This window comes from Oncorhynchus gorbuscha, linkage group LG16, assembly GCF_021184085.1.
Source record: "Oncorhynchus gorbuscha isolate QuinsamMale2020 ecotype Even-year linkage group LG16, OgorEven_v1.0, whole genome shotgun sequence".
In the NCBI taxonomy this organism is placed as follows: domain Eukaryota; kingdom Metazoa; phylum Chordata; class Actinopteri; order Salmoniformes; family Salmonidae; genus Oncorhynchus; species Oncorhynchus gorbuscha.
Window position 1 is genome coordinate 79,344,815 of NC_060188.1, and position 19,146 is coordinate 79,363,960.

At 41.6% G+C, this 19,146-nt stretch overlaps 1 protein-coding gene across 1 annotated transcript in view; it reads right to left on the reverse strand.

Annotated features, from left to right (window-relative positions):
* Positions 1-19,146, reverse strand: part of si:dkey-247m21.3 (5-hydroxytryptamine receptor 4) — a 72,546-nt gene that overhangs the window by 44,297 nt on the left and 9,103 nt on the right. Inside the window, exons 2-6 of the mRNA XM_046306669.1 lie at positions 14,034-14,121; positions 13,675-13,821; positions 9,228-9,428; positions 7,789-7,942; positions 6,324-6,901 (exon numbers count right to left, since the gene is read on the reverse strand). Coding sequence (XP_046162625.1) covers positions 6,324-6,901; positions 7,789-7,942; positions 9,228-9,428; positions 13,675-13,821; positions 14,034-14,062 — 1,109 coding nt within the window. The 5' untranslated portion in view covers positions 14,063-14,121. The remainder of the gene's footprint in view (positions 1-6,323; positions 6,902-7,788; positions 7,943-9,227; positions 9,429-13,674; positions 13,822-14,033; positions 14,122-19,146) is intronic.

Below are 19,146 nucleotides of genomic sequence, written 5' to 3' on the forward strand. Positions count from 1 at the left end.
CGGAGGCCTACCTGAACTCTCATTTGGAAAGTAAATGCACTCATTCTCAGACTTTTTTTTCACTAATGGTTCTTTAGACCAATTAGGTCAGCTCTGAAAAAGATCTGATGTGAGAAGATCTAATGTGATTGGTCAAAATGCCAATTAGTGGTACAAAGTTTAGCATTGGTCTGCCTCTGTAAACACAGCAAGAGAGGCTGAAGGGGTGTGTGGCTGCTAGAGCCTGACACAATCCTCTAAAATATCCCTGAAAAAAAACAACTCAGTACATCCCTGCCAGCAGATCAGCACCATTGGGACATGTTTCTGCATTTGGCATTCCTGGATTACAATCTTAGGGTTTATGTGAAAGTTAAGAACATTCACAACATCGCAAAAATAAGAAGTCCAAAGTACTTGGAAGGGAAGATATTCCAGCTCTTTCTAGGCACATGCAATATCTGTTAATATAATCAACATTCTTACCAATTTTACCTAACAGCTCAAACAGGACTGATGACACACTTCACCTGAATAGAACACCAGAGACATGGTTAGAAGGGGGGGGAATGAATAACCAGCATTCTGTGCATCGGCGTCTACTTTTGAGTCCTTCACTACTTGCTATGTGAATAAAACCATTGAATGAACCAAGGATTATTCATGTGTGAAGCAAGGTGAGAGCTGAGTGCAGCAGAGAGCATGGTCTGTGTGAACCAAGGCTAAACCTGCTTTTCAGCCACAGGAACTCCATTCTCTCTCTGCATTATGACTACACTTGTTACACAAGGCTTGGTTTTTGACGTGTAATGTGCTTATGCCTTTTTCCTTCAGATTACTAAACACACACTATGAATCCACACTTTGTTCTGATGCTGAAAGCAGCTTTATAATGAAAACACAGACTAAAGCTGCTAAAGTCGCTGAAAAAAGGAAATGTTTGTCTATAATGATATCCATAAGAAACACTGAAAACAATGGATTTGACCATCCTATGTAAGCATTATAACCTAACTATCAAAGTGTTATTCAACATCCTACAACCTCATGGAAGGACGACTGGGACGTTGAGTTCAACCCCCGAACCCCAGTCAAGCCAGGTGCTCATTTGACCTGCTACAGTATAATATAGATAGGCTAGATAAAGACACAGAGCTGACAGTGAATTTCTCTGTATAGTAAATCTATGATTTGTATAGTAAATCTATGATTTACTATAGTCAGTCACATGGTGAAGAGTGAACATTTGAACCAATAACCTAACAGCACGGCTATAGTACTCTCTCTAACCCACTGCCCTGAATAATCATGGGATTAGCAGCCAATGTAAGGGCTATAGTACTCTCTCTAACCCACTGCCCTGAATAATCATGGGATTAGCAGCCAATGTAAGGGCTATAGTACTCTCTCTAACCCACTGCCCTGAATAATCATGGAATTAGCAGCCAATGTAAGGGCTATAGTACTCTCTCTAACCCACTGCCCTGAATAATCATGGGATTAGCAGCCAATGTAAGGGCTATAGTATTCTCTCTAACCCACTGCCCTGAATAATCATGGGATTAGCAGCCAATGTAAGGGCTATAGTACTCTCTCTAACCCACTGCCCTGAATAATCATAGGATTAACAGCCAATGTAAGGGCTATAGTACTCTCTCTAACCCACTGCCCTGAATAATCATGGGATTAGCAGCCAATGTAAGGGCTATAGTATTCTCTCTAACCCACTGCCCTGAATAATCATGGGATTAGCAGCCAATGTAAGGGCTATAGTATTCTCTCTAACCCACTGCCCTGAATAATCATGGGATTAGCAGCCAATGTAAGGGCTATAGTATTCTCTCTAACCCACTGCCCTGAATAATCATGGGATTAGCAGCCAATGTAAGGGCTATAGTACTCTCTCCAACCCACTGTCCTGAATAATCATGGGATTAGCAGCCAATATAAGGGCTATAGTATTCTCTCTAACCCACTGCCCTGAATAATCATGGGATTAGCAGCCAATATAAGGGCTATAGTATTCTCTCTAACCCACTGCCCTGAATAATCATGGGATTAGCAGCCAATGTAAGGGCTATAGTACTCTCTCTAACCCACTGCCCTGAATAATCATAGGATTAGCAGCCAATGTAAGGGCTGTAGTACTCTCTCTAACCCACTGCCCTGAATAATCATGGGATTAGCAGCCAATGTAAGGGCTGTAGTACTCTCTCTAACCCACCTCCCTGAATAATCATGGGATTAGCAGCCAATGTAAGGGCTGTAGTACTCTCTCTAACCCACTGCCCTGAATAATCATGGGATTAGCAGCCAATGTAAGGGCTGTAGTACTCTCTTTAACCCACCTCCCTGAATAATCATGGGATTAGCAGCCAATGTAAGGGCTGTAGTACTCTCTCTAACCCACTCTCCTGAATAATCATGGAATTAGCAGCCAATGTAAAGGCTATAGTACTCTCTCTAACCCACTGCCCTGAATAATCATGGGATTAGCAGCCAATGTAAGGGCTATAGTCAGCATTGATGCGTTGTATGACTGCTAGGGAGCAAAACAGTTGCAAGCAGAAATAGCTCTTGTGATTGAAAACATTTGACTAATAAATGTATATTATTGATGTGTAATGAATATAGAAACGTCACAAAAATCACATGGCTGCACTAGTGCACGTGGAACTGTATCCAAATTAACAGCGCTGACCACTTTAATGCTGGAAGAAAAAGTATCTTACTCAAAATCCGGAATTACTTTCCAACAGCTTCTATTCTAGTTGCAGTAATTTGATTCTGAGCGGAAAAAAGAGACATCTGCTTTGTGTCTCAGACACTTTTTAATAGACAGACATTAATACTGTTTGTTTTTCTGCCTACTAAATGAATCTGAGGAGTAACCTCTACATCTGTGAATACAGCCGCAGAGTTACCAGCTAAACATGAAATGTTCTTTTCCACAACTGAATAAAATAGAAACACATGGATGGTAGACTTGTAACACTTTGCATGGAAACAAAGTCATAATCATTATATGTGAAAAACCCACAAAAAAATGGAACAATAACAAGAGGCTAAATCACACCCTGTATGTAAAACCAGCAACTGCTCTCTGTCTCTGTCTCTCTCTCTCGCTCTCTCTCCCTCTCTCTCTCTCTCTCTGTCTCTCTGGCTGTCTCTCCCTCACGCTCTCTCTCTCTCTCTCTGTCTCTCTGGCTGTCTCTACCTCGCGCTCTCTCTCTCTCTCTCTCTCTCTCTCTCTCTCTCTCTCTCTCTCTCTCTCTCTCTCTCTCTCTCTCTCTCTCTCTCTCTCTCTCTCTCTCTCTCTCTCTCTCTCTCTCTCTCTCTCTCTCTCTCTCTCTCTCTGTTTCTGCCTATGTCTCTGACTCTCTGTCTCTCTATCTCTGACATTCCACGATAGAGTCAGGTCCATTTTCTTTTTCCCCCTCTGTGTAACTAGTACTGTTGAATTCATGTAGATGCGTGCTGCTTGTGGCGCCGGGCTGAGGGGCGTAAAGTGCCTTCCTTACCCATGAGCCTCTGACTCTGTCAGAAGAGTACAGCACTGTTCAATGAGCCCAACCAAATTGAGTATGGAAAAATCAGGGTATAGGAGCAGATCTAAATCTCCCTAATGAAGCCCCATCCTTCACTTATCTTCACTTGAAGATAACGTCCTCTGCTTTTCCACATGAACATGTGTATTCTTTACCATATTGTATACAGTACCAGTCAAAAGTTTGGACATACCTACTAATTAAAGGGTTTGTATTCATTTGTACTATTTTCTACATTGTATAATAATAGTGAATATATCAAAACTATGAAATAACACATATGGAATCATGTATTAACAAAAAAAAGCATTAAACAAATCAAAATATATTTCATATTTGACATTCTTCAAAGTACCCACCCTTTGCCTTGATGACAGCGTTGCACACTCTTGGTATTCTCTCAACCAGATTCATGAGGTAGTCACCTGGAATGCATTTCAATTAACAGGTGTGCCTTGTTAAAAGTTAATTTGTGGAATTTCTTTCCTTCTTAATGCGTTTAAGCCAGTTGTGTTGTGACATGGCAGGGGTGGTATACAGAAGATAGCCCTATTTAAAAAAGACCAAGTCCACATTACGTCAAGAGCAACTCAAAAAAGCAAAAAGAAACGACAGTCCATCATTACTTAAAGACATGAAGGTCAATCAATCTGGAGAATTTCAAGAACTTTGAACGTTTCTTCAACTGCAGTCGCAAAAACCATCAAGCACTGAAACTGGCTCTCATGAGGACCGCCACAGGAAAGGAAGACCCAGAGTTACCTTTGCTGCAGAGGATAAGTTCATTAGAGTTACCAGCCTCAGAAATTGCAGCCCAAATAAATGCTTCACAGAGTTCAAGTAACAGACGCATCTCAACATCAACTGTTCAGAGGAGACTGTGTGAATCAGGACTTCATGGTTGAATTGCTGCAAAGAAGCCACAACTAAAGGACACCAATAAGAAGAAGAGACTTGCTTTAGCCAAGAAACATGAGCAATGAACATTAGACTGGTGGAAATCTGTCCTTTGGTTTGATCAGTCCAAATTTGAAATGTTTGGTTCTAACTGACGAGTCTTTGTGAGACGCAGAGTAGGTAAACGGATGATATCCACATGTGTGGTTCCCACCGTTAAGCATGGAGGAGGAGGTGTGATGGTATGGGAGTGCTTTGCTGGTGACACTGTCAGTGATTTATTTAGAATTCAAGGCACACCTAACCAGCATGGCTACCACTGCATTCTGCAACAATACGCCATCCCATCTGGTTTACGTATAGTGGGACTGTCATTTGTTTTTCAACCGGACAATGACCCAACACACCTCCATGCTGTGTAAGGGCTCTTTGACCAAGAAGGGGAGTGATGGAGTGCTGCATCAGATGACCTGACCTCCTAGTGGTTAGAGCGTTGGGCCAGTAACCGAAAGGTTGCTGGATCGAATCCCTGAGCTAACAAGGTCAAATAAATCTGTATTTCTGCCCCTGAACAAGGCAGTTAACTCACTGTTCCCTGGTAGGTCGTCACTGTAAATAAGAATTTGTTCTTAACTGACTTGCCTAGTTAAATAAAGATAAAAAAATAATAAATTAAATAAATAAATAAAAATACAGGTTCAAATTTCTTTTTTTTAAATCAACCTCAACCCAATTGAGATGGTTTGGGATGAGCAGCCAACAAGTGCTCAGCATATGTGGGAACTCCTGTTGGAAAAGCATTCCAGGTGAAGCTGGTTGAGAGAATGCAAAGAGTATGCAAAGATGTCATCGAGGCAAAGGGTGGCTACTAAAATCTATTTCGATTTGTTTAACACTTTTTGGGTTACTACATGATTTCATGTGTTATTTCATAGTTTTGATATCTTTACTATTCTCCTACAATGTAGAAATAGTAAAAATAAAGAAAAACCCTTGAATGAGTAGGTGTGTCCAAACTTTTGACTGGTACTGTATGTACCTGCTTCAAGGCTTTCCTAATGTTTTCTTCCTTCCCTCATTCAGAGCAGAGCTAAATGTGTTATGTGTACTGAAATAAGAGGGGAAAAGATGAGGCTGTTTGTCTATAAATGTCACGACTTCCGCCGAGGTCGGTCCCTCTCCTTGTACGGGCGGCATTCGGTGGTCGACGTCACCGGTCTTCTTGCCTTCGCTGATCCATCTTTCATTTTCCATTGGTTTTGTCTTGATTTTCTACACACCTGGTTTTCATTATCCAATTACATGTTCTTGTACTTAACCCTCTGTTTCCCCCATGTTTGTTGTGCGTGATTATTTCTATGTTCAGTTCGGTTCATGATGGCTGGTTTTTGACGGTTGCTGTGTTCACCGGTGCGTAATTATTACCTTTGGTTTTTGGTCAAGTGGATTTGTTTACCTTGTGCTTTTATTGTTTGAGTAAAGTACGTTGCTCACTCATTTTGCTCTCCTGCGCCTGACTTCATACACCAGCTACACTCTGCTTCTGACAATAAAAACAACAATAACAGCGCTGAACCACGGATAACTAAGATTTTTTTTAAATAACACAGACATTCAACACATTTAATATTCAACATCTTGAAATCTGATCTAAATATGAATTATTTGATTACTCTGATGGGAGTTGGAGAATAACCAGATTTTTCCAAACGTTTTTGGCAATGACTCATCTTAGATGTTTAAAAATGTATTTTAAGTAAGATTAGACAACAGAGATTCCGCATAACCCACCTACCTGAGAGAAGATGATGCACCTGTACCTGAGAGAGAATGATCTTAATTCAGGGCTAGTTGATAAAAGGGAGGACATGGGTGGGTGGTCCAGTATCAGTTCCTTACCTGAGTGCGATGGAGGTCCCGTTGACAGATCCAGAGTAGTGTCTGGTGGGGCCATAGCTCCCCTGGCGTACGTATCTCTCATCACCACAACACAGTATCATGAGGAAGGCCCGTCTGAAGGCCCGGTTCAGGAAGGCGTAGAGAAAGGGGTTAAGGCCAGAGTTAATATAGCCAAGCCACAGCCAGGCGGTCCACATCTGCCAGGGCACACTGTAGTGGATGAAGGGGTCCACCACGTTGGTGATGAAGAAGGGGGCCCAGCAGAGACAGAAGCAGCCCATGATGACAGCCAGGGTCTTGGCAGCCTTGGTCTCTATGCGCATGCGACTGGAGCCCTGCTGCTCAGAGCTGAGGTAGTGCTGGGGGGGCGCCGAGTAGGGGGCGGAGCCTGCCCGCTGCAGCGTGCCAATCTGCCGCACGTGGCCCATAGCAGTGACGTAGATGCGCTGGTAGGCCAGGACCATGAGGCTCAGGGGTACGTAGAAGGCCACGGCGGAGCAGATGAGAGCATACGGACGGTTCACCACGAATACACAGTTGGTCTCGTTGCTGTTGCCGCTAAACTTCCTCTGCTCTATCTGAAGGCAGCGTGCAGAGAGAACAATCCATTAACAAGCCGATCCACATACAGGAAGAGACATGCACGTTCTGTAGTATCCACATATGCAATAGTTACACACATGTTTCTCATTCAACCAAAAGTATATAAATAGAGAGAGTGCAACTACTGACTGCCTAATGCCCATTTCCTGACTCTCTTATAACAGACTTCGAACAGGTATTATTTGTGTTCATAAACTGGTAGCTGTGGATTGTGCTCAGCACTGACTTACAGTAGGTCTCAGAGCAAGAGGCTGTATGCCTGGTGTTTATGTCTGTCTATGTAAATGGTATTAGTAGCTTTAGTCTTATGAGCATTGAGTGCATGGAGAAGGCCTCCATTTGACAGAGGGAAGTTTTTTCAGGTGTCAAAGGTGAAACAATGAGTCATAGTGCTGTTTTTAGAACTAGAAAAGGGCTTGCGTAAGTTTGCTCTCCCCAAAGAACATGATGCTTGAACTGACTACTACATCCCCATCCCATGAATTTGAAATATGTTATGCTTGTTGGTTTAACCATGTGTCCTTCACTTAACATGTGTCCTTCACTTAACATGTGTCCTTCACTTAACATGTGTCCTTCACTTAACATGTGTCCTTCACTTAACATGTGTCCTTCACTTAACATGTGTCCTTCACTTAACATGTGTCCTTCACTTAACATGTGTCCTTCACTTAACATGTGTCCTTCACTTAACATGTGTCCTTCACTTAACATGTGTCCTGTTCACATTTTCAAGGATCAACTAAATGTAGTATTTAGTATAAAAAGGATTTAGATGTAATGAATAAGACTAAAGAGCAAGCCACTGTCTGTAGTAAAACCATCAGACAGACAGGAAGAACATAGCTGCTTATAGACTTACAATGTCCTCAATGCCGATGGTGTGCCAACTTTGCATGATGGGAAGGAAGGAGATGAAGGAGGGGATGACCCAGCATCCTCCCAGCATCAGGGCCACTCTCAAGGGCGTCATTTTATTCCGGTACACCAGCGGTTGGCAGCAGATTGCGTAGTACCTATCAATAGAATATAACAACATTATAACAACATTATAACAACATCCACAACATCATAGATTCAACTGAGGTAAAAAACATAATCTATTGATGGTGTTTTTCTGAATTCTATCTACAGGCCACAAATATCTACCTAATATGTACATTCCAAAATATTGCCAGTGATGACTCATTCCTAATTCCGTATTCTTTAAAATAATCTCATGATTTGCATAACCAAATAATAAACAAAAATCACATCCTATTGAATTCACCATGTATGGTGGCTTTAGCCCTTAGTACATATTTTGGTATGTACATATTAGGTAGATATTTGTGGACAATAGTGTCCAAAATATTAGCAACACCTTCCAAATATTGAGTTGCACCCACTTTTGTCCTCAGAACAGTCTCAATTCGTCAGGGCATGGACTCTACAAGGTGTCGAAAGTGTTACACAGGGATGCTGGCCCATGTTGACTCCAACAATTCCACAGTTGTGTCAAGTTTGCTGGATGTCCTTTGGGTGGTGGACCATTTTTGATACACATGAGAAACTGTTGAGCGTGAAAAGCATTGCGGTTCTTGACACACTCAATCCGGTGCGGCTTGCACCTACTACCATATCCTGTTCAATGGTACTTAAATCTTTTGTCTTGCCAATTCACCCTCTGAATGGCACACATACACAATCCATGTCTCAATTGTCTCAAGGCTTATAAATATATATTTTTTACCTGTTTTCTCCCCTTCATCTACGCTGATTGAAGTGGATTTAATAAGTGACATCAATAAGGGATCATAGCTTTCACCTGGATTCACAAGCAGTGACTCATCACTTCATACGCTACTTTAAAAAATATAAGTACAATTCTAATGACCAATCAGGCCTCTTGTCACGACTCATGTCTCATATTTCCACCCAGGGAAGCTAAAAGAATGATTGGTCCTGTGGAGAAGCAGAAATCATATTTGTGTTTGGAGTGAGGGGCTGAGCTAGCAGGTGACTCACTGCAGTGGCTTTTCACTGTATGGTGCAGGACAAGACAACATAGCTGCTCATCTGTCAGCCATGACAGGCTGCCATATGCTATGGACAAAGGACAAAGAGGTGCTCGAGGGCCATCCAAGGCACATGTTAATTCTAATACAGCTGGGTGCTAACAGAGGCGTAGGGCTATTAGGCCGAATGGATGCATCAAGGTGAATGGGATAGGCGTGTGGAAAAAGTTTGCAATAGCTGGCTGACATATTTACAAATGTTTACATGAGTAAAGGTATGTTTTTCACTATATTCATTGCTCACCTGTCCAGTGCTATACAGCAAAGGTGTAGGATAGATGCAGTGGTCAGCAGCACGTCCAGTGAGGTCCGAACCAGACAGAATATCTCCCCGTACCGCCACTGACTTGTGGTCAACTCAATGGCTGCAAACGGCATGACGACCACAGCAACCAGGAGGTCTGCAAACGCTAAAGACACTATGAAGTAATTGGTCTTCTTTTTCCTAGAGGGAGACGAGGAACAAAAACATTTTGATTTATTTCCAGAAAGGCACATGAGTTTAATGTAAAGATAATTCTATTTTTGTTATCTGTTAGAATTGTCAACTGATCTGCACAAGACAGAACAAACCTTTTTTCTCTCTAATTACCCTTTAATACCATATTGCTAAACATAAAACATGACAGAAAGGATGCCAGTGCCGGATGTAAAAACAGCTACTTAGTTTGTCTCCAAATAGCTAGGAAGTGGCCTGTTCATCAGTCTGTCCATCACACGCCCTACTTCAATTGAATTCTGATCAATCATCTTTTGATGCATCATTTCATATACAGAACCAGTCAAAAGTTTGGACACACCTAATCATTCAAGGGTTTATTTTTACTATTTTCTATATTGTAGAATAATAGTGAAGACATCAAAACTATGAAATAACACATATGGAATCATGTTGTAACCAAAGAAGTGTTAAACAAATCAAAACATATTCTTCAAAGTAGCCACCCTTTGGAAGCTTTTTGCACACGCTTGGCATTCTCTCAACCAGCTTCATGAGGTAGTCACCTGAAATGCTTTTCCAACAGTCTTGAAGAAGTTCCCACATATGCTGAGCACTTGTTGGCTGCTTTTCCTTCATTCTGCTGTCCAACTCATCCCAAACCATCTCAATTGGGTTGAGAACGGGTGATTGTGGAGGCCAGGTCATCTGATGCAGCACTCCATCACTCTGCTTCTTGGTCAAATAGCCCTTACACAGCCTGTAGGTGTGTTTTGGGTCATTGCTTGTATTTCTTGGCCCAAGCAAGTCTCTTCTTCTTGTTGGTGTCCTTTAGTAGTGGTTTATTTGCAGCAATTCAACCATGACGGCCTGATTCAAGCAGTCCCCTCTGAACAGTTGATGTTAAGATGTTTGTTACTTGAACTCTGTGAAGCATTTATTTGGGCTGCAAACTGAGGTATCGTTAATTGACGATACCTGGGGCTGGTAACTCTAATGAACTTATCCCCTGCAGCAGAGGTAACTCTGGGTCTTCCGTTCCTGTGGCAGTCTTCATGAGAGACAGGTAACTCTAATGAACTTATCCCCTGCAGCAGAGGTAACTTTGGGTCTTTCCTGTGGCAGTCTTCATGAGAGACAGGTAACTCTAATGAACTTATCCCCTGCAGCAGAGGTAACTCTGGGTCTTCCGTTCCTGTGGCGGTCTTCATGAGAGACAGGTAACTCTAATGAACATATCCCCTGCAGCAGAGGTAACTCTGGGTCTTTCCTGTGGCGGTCTTCATGAGAGACAGGTAACTCTAATGAACTTATCCCCTGCACAGAGGTAACTTTGGGTCTTTCCTGTGGCAGTCTTCATGAGAGACAGGTAACTCTAATGAACTTATCCCCTGCAGCAGAGGTAACTCTGGGTCTTTCCTGTGGCGGTCTTCATGAGAGACAGGTAACTCTAATGAACTTATCCCCTGCAGCAGAGGTAACTCTGGGTCTTTCCTGTGGCGGTCTTCATGAGAGACAGGTAACTCTGGGTCATTCCTGTGGCAGTCTTCATGAGAGACAGGTAACTCTGGGTCGTTCCTGTGGCAATCTTCATGAGAGACAGGTAACTCTGGGTCGTTCCTGTGGCAGTCTTCATGAGAGACAGGTAACTCTGGGTCGTTCCTGTGGCAGTCTTCATGAGAGACAGGTAACTCTGGGTCGTTCCTGTGGCATTCTTCATAAGAGACAGGTAACTCTGGGTCGTTCCTGTGTCAGTCTTCATGAGAGACAGGTAACTCTGGGTCGTTCCTGTGGCAGTCTTCATGAGAGACAGGTAACTCTGGGTCGTTCCTGTGGCAGTCTTCATGAGAGACAGGTAACTCTGGGTCTTTCCTGTGGCGGTCTTCATGAGAGACAGGTAACTCTGGGTCGTTCCTGTAGGAGTCTTCATGAGAGACAGGTAACTCTGGGTCGTTCCTGTGGCAGTCTTCATGAGAGACAGGTAACTCTGGGTCGTTCCTTTGGCAGTCTTCGTGAGAGACAGGTAACTCTGGGTCGTTCCTGTGGCAGTCTTCATGAGAGACAGGTAACTCTGGGTCTTTCCTGTGGCAGTCTTCATGAGAGACAGGTAACTCTGGGTCGTTCCTTTGGCAGTCTTCGTGAGAGACAGGTAACTCTGGGTCGTTCCTGTGGCAGTCTTCATGAGAGACAGGTAACTCTGGGTCTTTCCTGTGGCAGTCTTCATGAGAGACAGGTAACTCTGGGTCTTTCCTGTGGCAGTCTTCATGAGAGACAGGTAACTCTGGGTCTTTCCTGTGGCAGTCTTCATGAGAGACAGGTAACTCTGGGTCTTTCCTGTGGCGGTCTTCATGAGAGACAGGTAACTCTGGGTCGTTCCTGTGGCAGTCTTCATGAGAGACAGGTAACTCTGGGTCGTTCCTGTGGCAGTCTTCATGAGAGACAGGTAACTCTGGGTCTTTCCTGTGGCAGTCTTCATGAGAGACAGTTTCATCATAACACTTGATGGTTTTTGCGACGGCACTTGAAGAAAATTCTTGAAATTTTCCATATTGACTGACCTTCATGTCCTCTAAAGTAATGATGGACTGTCATTTCCCTTTGCTTATTTGAGTTGTTCTTGCCATAATATGGACTTGGTCTTTTACCAAATAGGGATATCTTCTGTATACCACCCCTACCCTGTCACAACACAACTGATTGGCTCAAACGCATTAAGATGAAATAAATGATGATGAACTTCACAGAGTGGTGAAAGTGCAAATATTGAAGGTCTCATTCTGGTGACATGATGATCGATCCTTGGCCGCCGTTTGACAAATAAAAATAATCATATTATTTTACCATAATAATCTCAGCATGTAAACTATACGTGCGCTCTAGCCAACAGCATTCAATCTGTACCCTGTGCGCTGTTGGCTAGAGCGCACATGCCAAACCCAGAGTCTTCATGAGAGACAGGTAACTCTGGGTCGTTCCTTTGGCAGTCTTCGTGAGAGACAGGTAACTCTGGGTCGTTCCTGTGGCAGTCTTCATGAGAGACAGGTAACTCTGGGTCTTTCCTGTGGCAGTCTTCATGAGAGACAGGTAACTCTGGGTCGTTCCTTTGGCAGTCTTCGTGAGAGACAGGTAACTCTGGGTCGTTCCTGTGGCAGTCTTCATGAGAGACAGGTAACTCTGGGTCTTTCCTGTGGCAGTCTTCATGAGAGACAGTTTCATCATAACACTTGATGGTTTTTGCGACGGCACTTGAAGAAAATTCTTGAAATTTTCCATATTGACTGACCTTCATGTCCTCTAAAGTAATGATGGACTGTCATTTCCCTTTGCTTATTTGAGTTGTTCTTGCCATAATATGGACTTGGTCTTTTACCAAATAGGGATATCTTCTGTATACCACCCCTACCCTGTCACAACACAACTGATTGTGTCAAACGCATTAAGATGAAATAAATGATGATGAACTTCACAGAGTGGTGAAAGTGCAAATATTGAAGGTCTCATTCTGGTGACATGATGATCGATCCTTGGCCGCCGTTTGACAAATAAAAATAATCATATTATTTTACCATAATAATCTCAGCATGTAAACTATACGTGCGCTCTAGCCAACAGCATTCAATCTGTACCCTGTGCGCTGTTGGCTAGAGCGCACGTGCCAAACCCAGAGTGAGCACACTCACTATATAAAGCAACATTTTTCATGAGAAAACAATCAGTAAAGTTGAAAATGCCATTTAACTTGTAGTTTTTATCTGGTACATGGGAATTTAACAGTATTTTTATGTGCACTACATCATCACGCACAGCCTTTTTGGGATCCTGAGTGGCGCAGCGGTCTAAGGCACTGCATCTCAGTGCTAGAAGCATCACTACAGATCCTGGTTCGATCCTGGGCTGTATCACAACCGGCCATGATTGGGAGTCCCATAAGGCGGCGCACAATTGGCCCAGCGCCGTCCGGGTTCGACCGGGGTAGGCCGTCATTGTAAATAAGAATTTGTTCTTAACTGACTTGCCTAGTTTAATAAAGGTTAAATAAAATTAAAATTAAATGTATCTGCAATAAGTCAATTTGATGGAAACATCTCTGGTGGGAAAATGTGCATATGTATTTATCCTGATTTTAGAATATTTGCATGAACATCTATTGTCAATTGGATGAATAAACACACTTTAAAGAGGTCACATTTTCTCCTCTGACAACCTTTATTTGACAGAATGTGACTTACATGTAAACAGGAAGTGTGCTTACCGCAGTTGTCTGTCCTTGCAGAGCGCCACCATCACCAGCAGGTTCCCCAGAACAGTCATGATGATGATGATGGTGAGGAAGATGGTGAGAATAATCCTCTCCAGCGAGTTAAGCACTTGCTCCGTGTTTGCCACTTCATCGACTGAACTACACAATCAAACAGTGATGGTTATTGAGTTCATCATCATCATCACATCATTTCAAATGTGACTAATGAATACAGTAATGCATTAGATACAAGCACAACTCAATCATAACACATGTATAAATGAAGACCTTTCATAGAAAAATATATAATTTTCTGAGTGGCCTTTAGATGTTTAATGTTAAACATCACATGTTCCACTGTGTGTTCTTACTGTTCAGGTGGGTGTGATTCTGTGGCCATCACTGTTCATCTGCATGGAGTTCGCTAGAGGAGAGTCCTCCACACAAAATGCTGTGGCCCTGAGGACAAACACAACCAGGCCCATTCATCACAGCTCCAATACAAACACTGTGAATTATTCAAGTCTACAGCTCTAATCCTGTATGATGGTAATGTTACCCACTCTAAACCTGTCTCGTACACATGTAACAATGGCTGTTTAGAGGACTTCTTTATCAGTTTTGAATATTATTAACTCAGAAGTCCAGGAAAGTGGTGTTGTCTTATAGCAAACAGTTACAAAGTTCCTGTCATAACCCACCATATCTAAAGTGTGTGAGGTTTACCTCATGTTACAGTATCATGGTCCCTATGTCAACATAGTTGAGAATCCCCATCTATGGTCAACGTTTGGCCAACAGTTTTCTTACCACAAGTAAACTTCCTTGAAGCAGACTTGAGATAGGACAGCTACAATAGATAACCAGTACAGTCTGAGAAGGGCTTGAATCCAGGGTCTGGATCCCTCAGACTTTAACAAAACAATAGTGAAAGAGCAAACAGAGGGCAGTGGTTGCATGTATCTGCACAGCGTGCTTATGACCCACAAATCTCCCCTCCACACAAAGCTTAGGGGCATGACAGCACACATAGACACACAAGCACACGTGTGCACTGTGCACCCCCACACACACCTTACAGAACAAACACAACCCACACAGCCAGTGGAATGAGACAATATTTGCCATATCTGTATGTCAACGGCATAAAAGAGGAGCAGAGAAAGTTCAGACAATGGCACTATTTTCTTTGACCCAGTATTTCCCTAGATTTTCCGATCATAAATGTGTCATTTGTTAGACAGGGAGTTGAGTTGAACAGGAAGATTTCCTTACACAACATGAGGAAGGGAGAAGGGTTTTGGCACATTATTATGAACATGGAGTCCTCTGTGGCCAAATCACACCTCAGCCTCCGGAGAGGGAGCAGTGGATCCAAATCACACAGGAGTGCTCTGCCTGGAGCCCCTGCTGGATAAATACATGCGGAGAGTGAGAGTGAGGTGGGAGTATGCTGAGATCCAAGTGGGTAAATACATGAGAGGACTGAGGTGTATGCTATTCTAGAAGACTCCTCATTCCAATGGAGATCACACTCTTAAGCACAGCTCTTCAAAACAAAGGCATGCCTCCCATATTGGATTTCTCCATAATCTGCCAGGCTTCAGTACTCCATGAATTTTGCAGCCTCAGAGTGGGATGACAGTCTGACAGCTTCTGATGGAATGATGGACCATACCAGAGCAATTATATCCTCAGAAGTGACATTTATAAGCATGTAATCACATTGGAATTCCAAGAGTTGTATAAAAAATGTAGTTAAATAAATATACAATCATTTGACACTGTCTTCACAAATCACAGTTTGAGATCTAGTTATCCTTAAACCTAAACTGGAACATAGAGTACACATCTTACAAAGAGAAGACACATTCCAGGAACATAAACACTTGACTTGGCGATGGCATCACAGTCTATTTCACAATGCTCACATTGAGTCCTCGAAACACTCTCTCTGGGAATTTTATTCATGTAAGGCTTTTCTTTTGTGTTCAAATACTTCAGAAAAGTATATTAACTTCTCATTCCAAGGCTTTGAGGAAAAGAAACACAGTCATGTTTGAGCATAAAAACAGTCTGAAGCCATTGAAATGAATAGCTTGTCGGAGTCAAGTCCTCAGCAAGCACTATAATAGTTTAGAACAGGAATGTCAAGCAGAATGTATCCAAAGCACTGAAATCCTGTGATATAACTGCCATCCTTGCAATTACAAGAACCAAGATATTTGCAGATGATTATGCCATGAATACAAATACAACTTACTGTAAAAGCCTTGAATGAATCCCAATTCATTTACCAGTGCCTCCATATAAATAATTAGCAAGTAGATACTCTAAAACAACTTCACACATAATTTCACAAATCTTGCTTTAAAAGGTCTGGCATGCTGTGGATTTACATGCGAGGAGGAGGAGGGTCAAATCTGGCCACTGGCAGCTTGGACTCCTCCATGACACTACAGTTGTGCTCTCGTTGCTCAATGGGCGAGGTTCCTCCTATCATATCCACAACTAATACATTCCAGAAAACACTAACAGACATTTTATTGAAAAGCATGTTGCTTGTCTTTGGTATACTCAGTGTATATTACAATTTTCAAACATTAGGAACACCTTCCGAATAATGAGTTGCTTTATCGACACTAATTGAAGTGAATTTAACAAGTGACATCAATAAGGGATCATATCTTTCACCTGGATTCACCTGGTCAGTCTATGTCATGGAAAGAGCAAGTGTTCTTAATGTTTAGTACACACAGTGTAGTTCAACTGGTATTGGATAAATAAAATACAATTGTTTACTACTAAAATCCATGAAAATAACACTTGTTGCCTTTGTTCATTTTCATCCGTGGTCCCAGAATAAAAATAAAGGATTTCAAATCTGGGAAATTCACTTTCCAGTGTGTTCAGGGCATACTTTTGTCCCAACAAATTCAGCCAAGGAGCCGAGTTTAACTCAGACAGACATGCCTGAAGAGAAATTGAAAGGAATATTAGAAATAGCATACTTACAAAGTTTGTTCAAGAACCAATATATATGAGCTCCTAGAGAATCCAAATAACTAAATCAGAGATCCCTGATACGTTAAACACCTGCCACCATCACAATTCTGAGTTATTGAGAAGGACTAAAACAGATTCATTGAATCACAGTACAGTACATTACACAACATTAGTGGAGGAATAACAAACAGTTCTGACAAATTCTGCTAGCATAATCAGATCTGACACCTTCCCACACTAGCTGTCTTTACCGTGTGGCTCTTCAACAGGCAAACTGATTCATTTTTGATGCACCTCCACTGACCACATGCCACAATTGGTTTCATTTATTTTATTTTAATTACAGAATATATAATGTAGCTATGCTATAATCTCAGCCACAGTAGTTTATTACAATAAAAGTAAGTAACTCTAACAGTAGATTGATAGTAACTGTAACTGTGGGTTGATAGTAACTGTAACAGTAGGTTGATAGTAACTGTAACAGTAGACTGATAGTAACTGTAACAGTAGACTGATAGTAACCATAACAGTGGGTTGATAGTAACTGTAACAGTGGGTTGATAGTAACTGTAACAGTAGGTTGATAGTAACTGTACCCGTGGGTTGATAGTAACTGTAACAGTAGGTTGATAGTAACTGTAACAGTAGACTGATAGTAACTGTAACAGTAGATTGATAGTAACTGTAACCGTGGGTTGATAGGAACTGTAACAGTAGATTGATAGTAACTGTAACCGTGGGTTGATAGGAACTGTAACAGTAGACTGATAGTAACCATAACAGTGGGTTGATAGTAACTGTAACAGTGGGTTGATAGTAACTGTAACAGTAGGTTGATAGTAACTGTAACAGTAGACTGATAGTAACTGTAACAGTAGACTGATAGTAACCATAACAGTGGGTTGATAGTAACTGTAACAGTGGGTTGATAGTAACTGTAACAGTAGGTTGATAGTAACTGTAACAGTAGACTGATAGTAACTGTAACAGTAGATTGATAGTAACTGTAACAGTAGACTGATAGTAACTGTAACAGTAGACTGATAGTAACCATAACAGTGGGTTGATAGTAACTGTAACAGTGGGTTGATAGTAACTGTAACAGTAGATTGATAGTAACTATAACAGTGGGTTGATAGTAACTATAACAGTAGACTGATAGTAACTGTAACAGTAGACTGATAGTAACCATAACAGTGGGTTGATAGTAACTGTAACCGTGGGTTGATAGTAACTGTAACCGTGGGTTGATAGTAACTGTAACCGTGGGTTGATAGTAACTGTAACCGTGGGTTGATAGTAACTGTAACCGTGGGTTGATAGTAACTGTAACCGTGGGTTGATAGTAACTGTAACCGTGGGTTGATAGTAACTGTAACCGTGGGTTGATAGTAACTGTAACCGTGGGTTGATAGTAACTATAACAGTAGGTTGATAGTAACTATAACAGTAGACTGATAGTAACTGTAACAGTAGACTGATAGTAACTGTAACAGTAGATTGATAGTAACTATAACAGTAGGTTGATAGTAACTATAACAGTAGACTGATAGTAACTGTAACAGTAGATTGATAGTAACTATAACAGTAGGTTGATAGTAACTATAACAGTAGACTGATAGTAACTGTAACAGTAGACTGATAGTAACCATAACAGTGGGTTGATAGTAACTGTAACTGTGGGTTGATAGTAACTGTAACCGTGGGTTGATAGTAACTGTAACAGTGGGTTGATAGTAACTGTAACAGTAGACTGATAGTAACCATAACAGTGGGTTGATAGTAACTGTAACAGTGGGTTGATAGTAACTGTAACAGTAGGTTGATAGTAACTGTAACAGTAGACTGATAGTAACTGTAACAGTAGACTGATAGTAACCATAACAGTGGGTTGATAGTAACTGTAACTGTGGGTTGATAGTAACTGTAACAGTAGGTTGATAGTAACTGTAACAGTAGACTGATAGTAACTGTAACAGTAGATTGATAGTAACTGTAACAGTAGACTGATAGTAACTGTAACAGTAGGTTGATAGTAACTATAACAGTAGACTGATAGTAACTGTAACAGTAGATTGATAGTAACTATAACAGTAGGTTGATAGTAACTATAACAGTAGACTGATAGTAACTGTAACAGTAGACTGATAGTAACCATAACAGTGGGTTGATAGTAACTGTAACAGTGGGTTGATAGTAACTGTAACAGTAGACTGATAGTAACTGTAACAGTGGGTTGATAGTAACTGTAACCGTGGGTTGATAGTAACTGTAACCGTGGGTTGATAGTAACTGTAACAGTAGACTGATAGTAACCATAACAGTGGGTTGATAGTAACTGTAACCGTGGGTTGATAGTAACTGTAACCGTGGGTTGATAGTAACTGTAACCGTGGGTTGATAGTAACTGTAACCGTGGGTTGATAGTAACTATAACAGTGGGTTGATAGTAACTATAACAGTGGGTTGATAGTA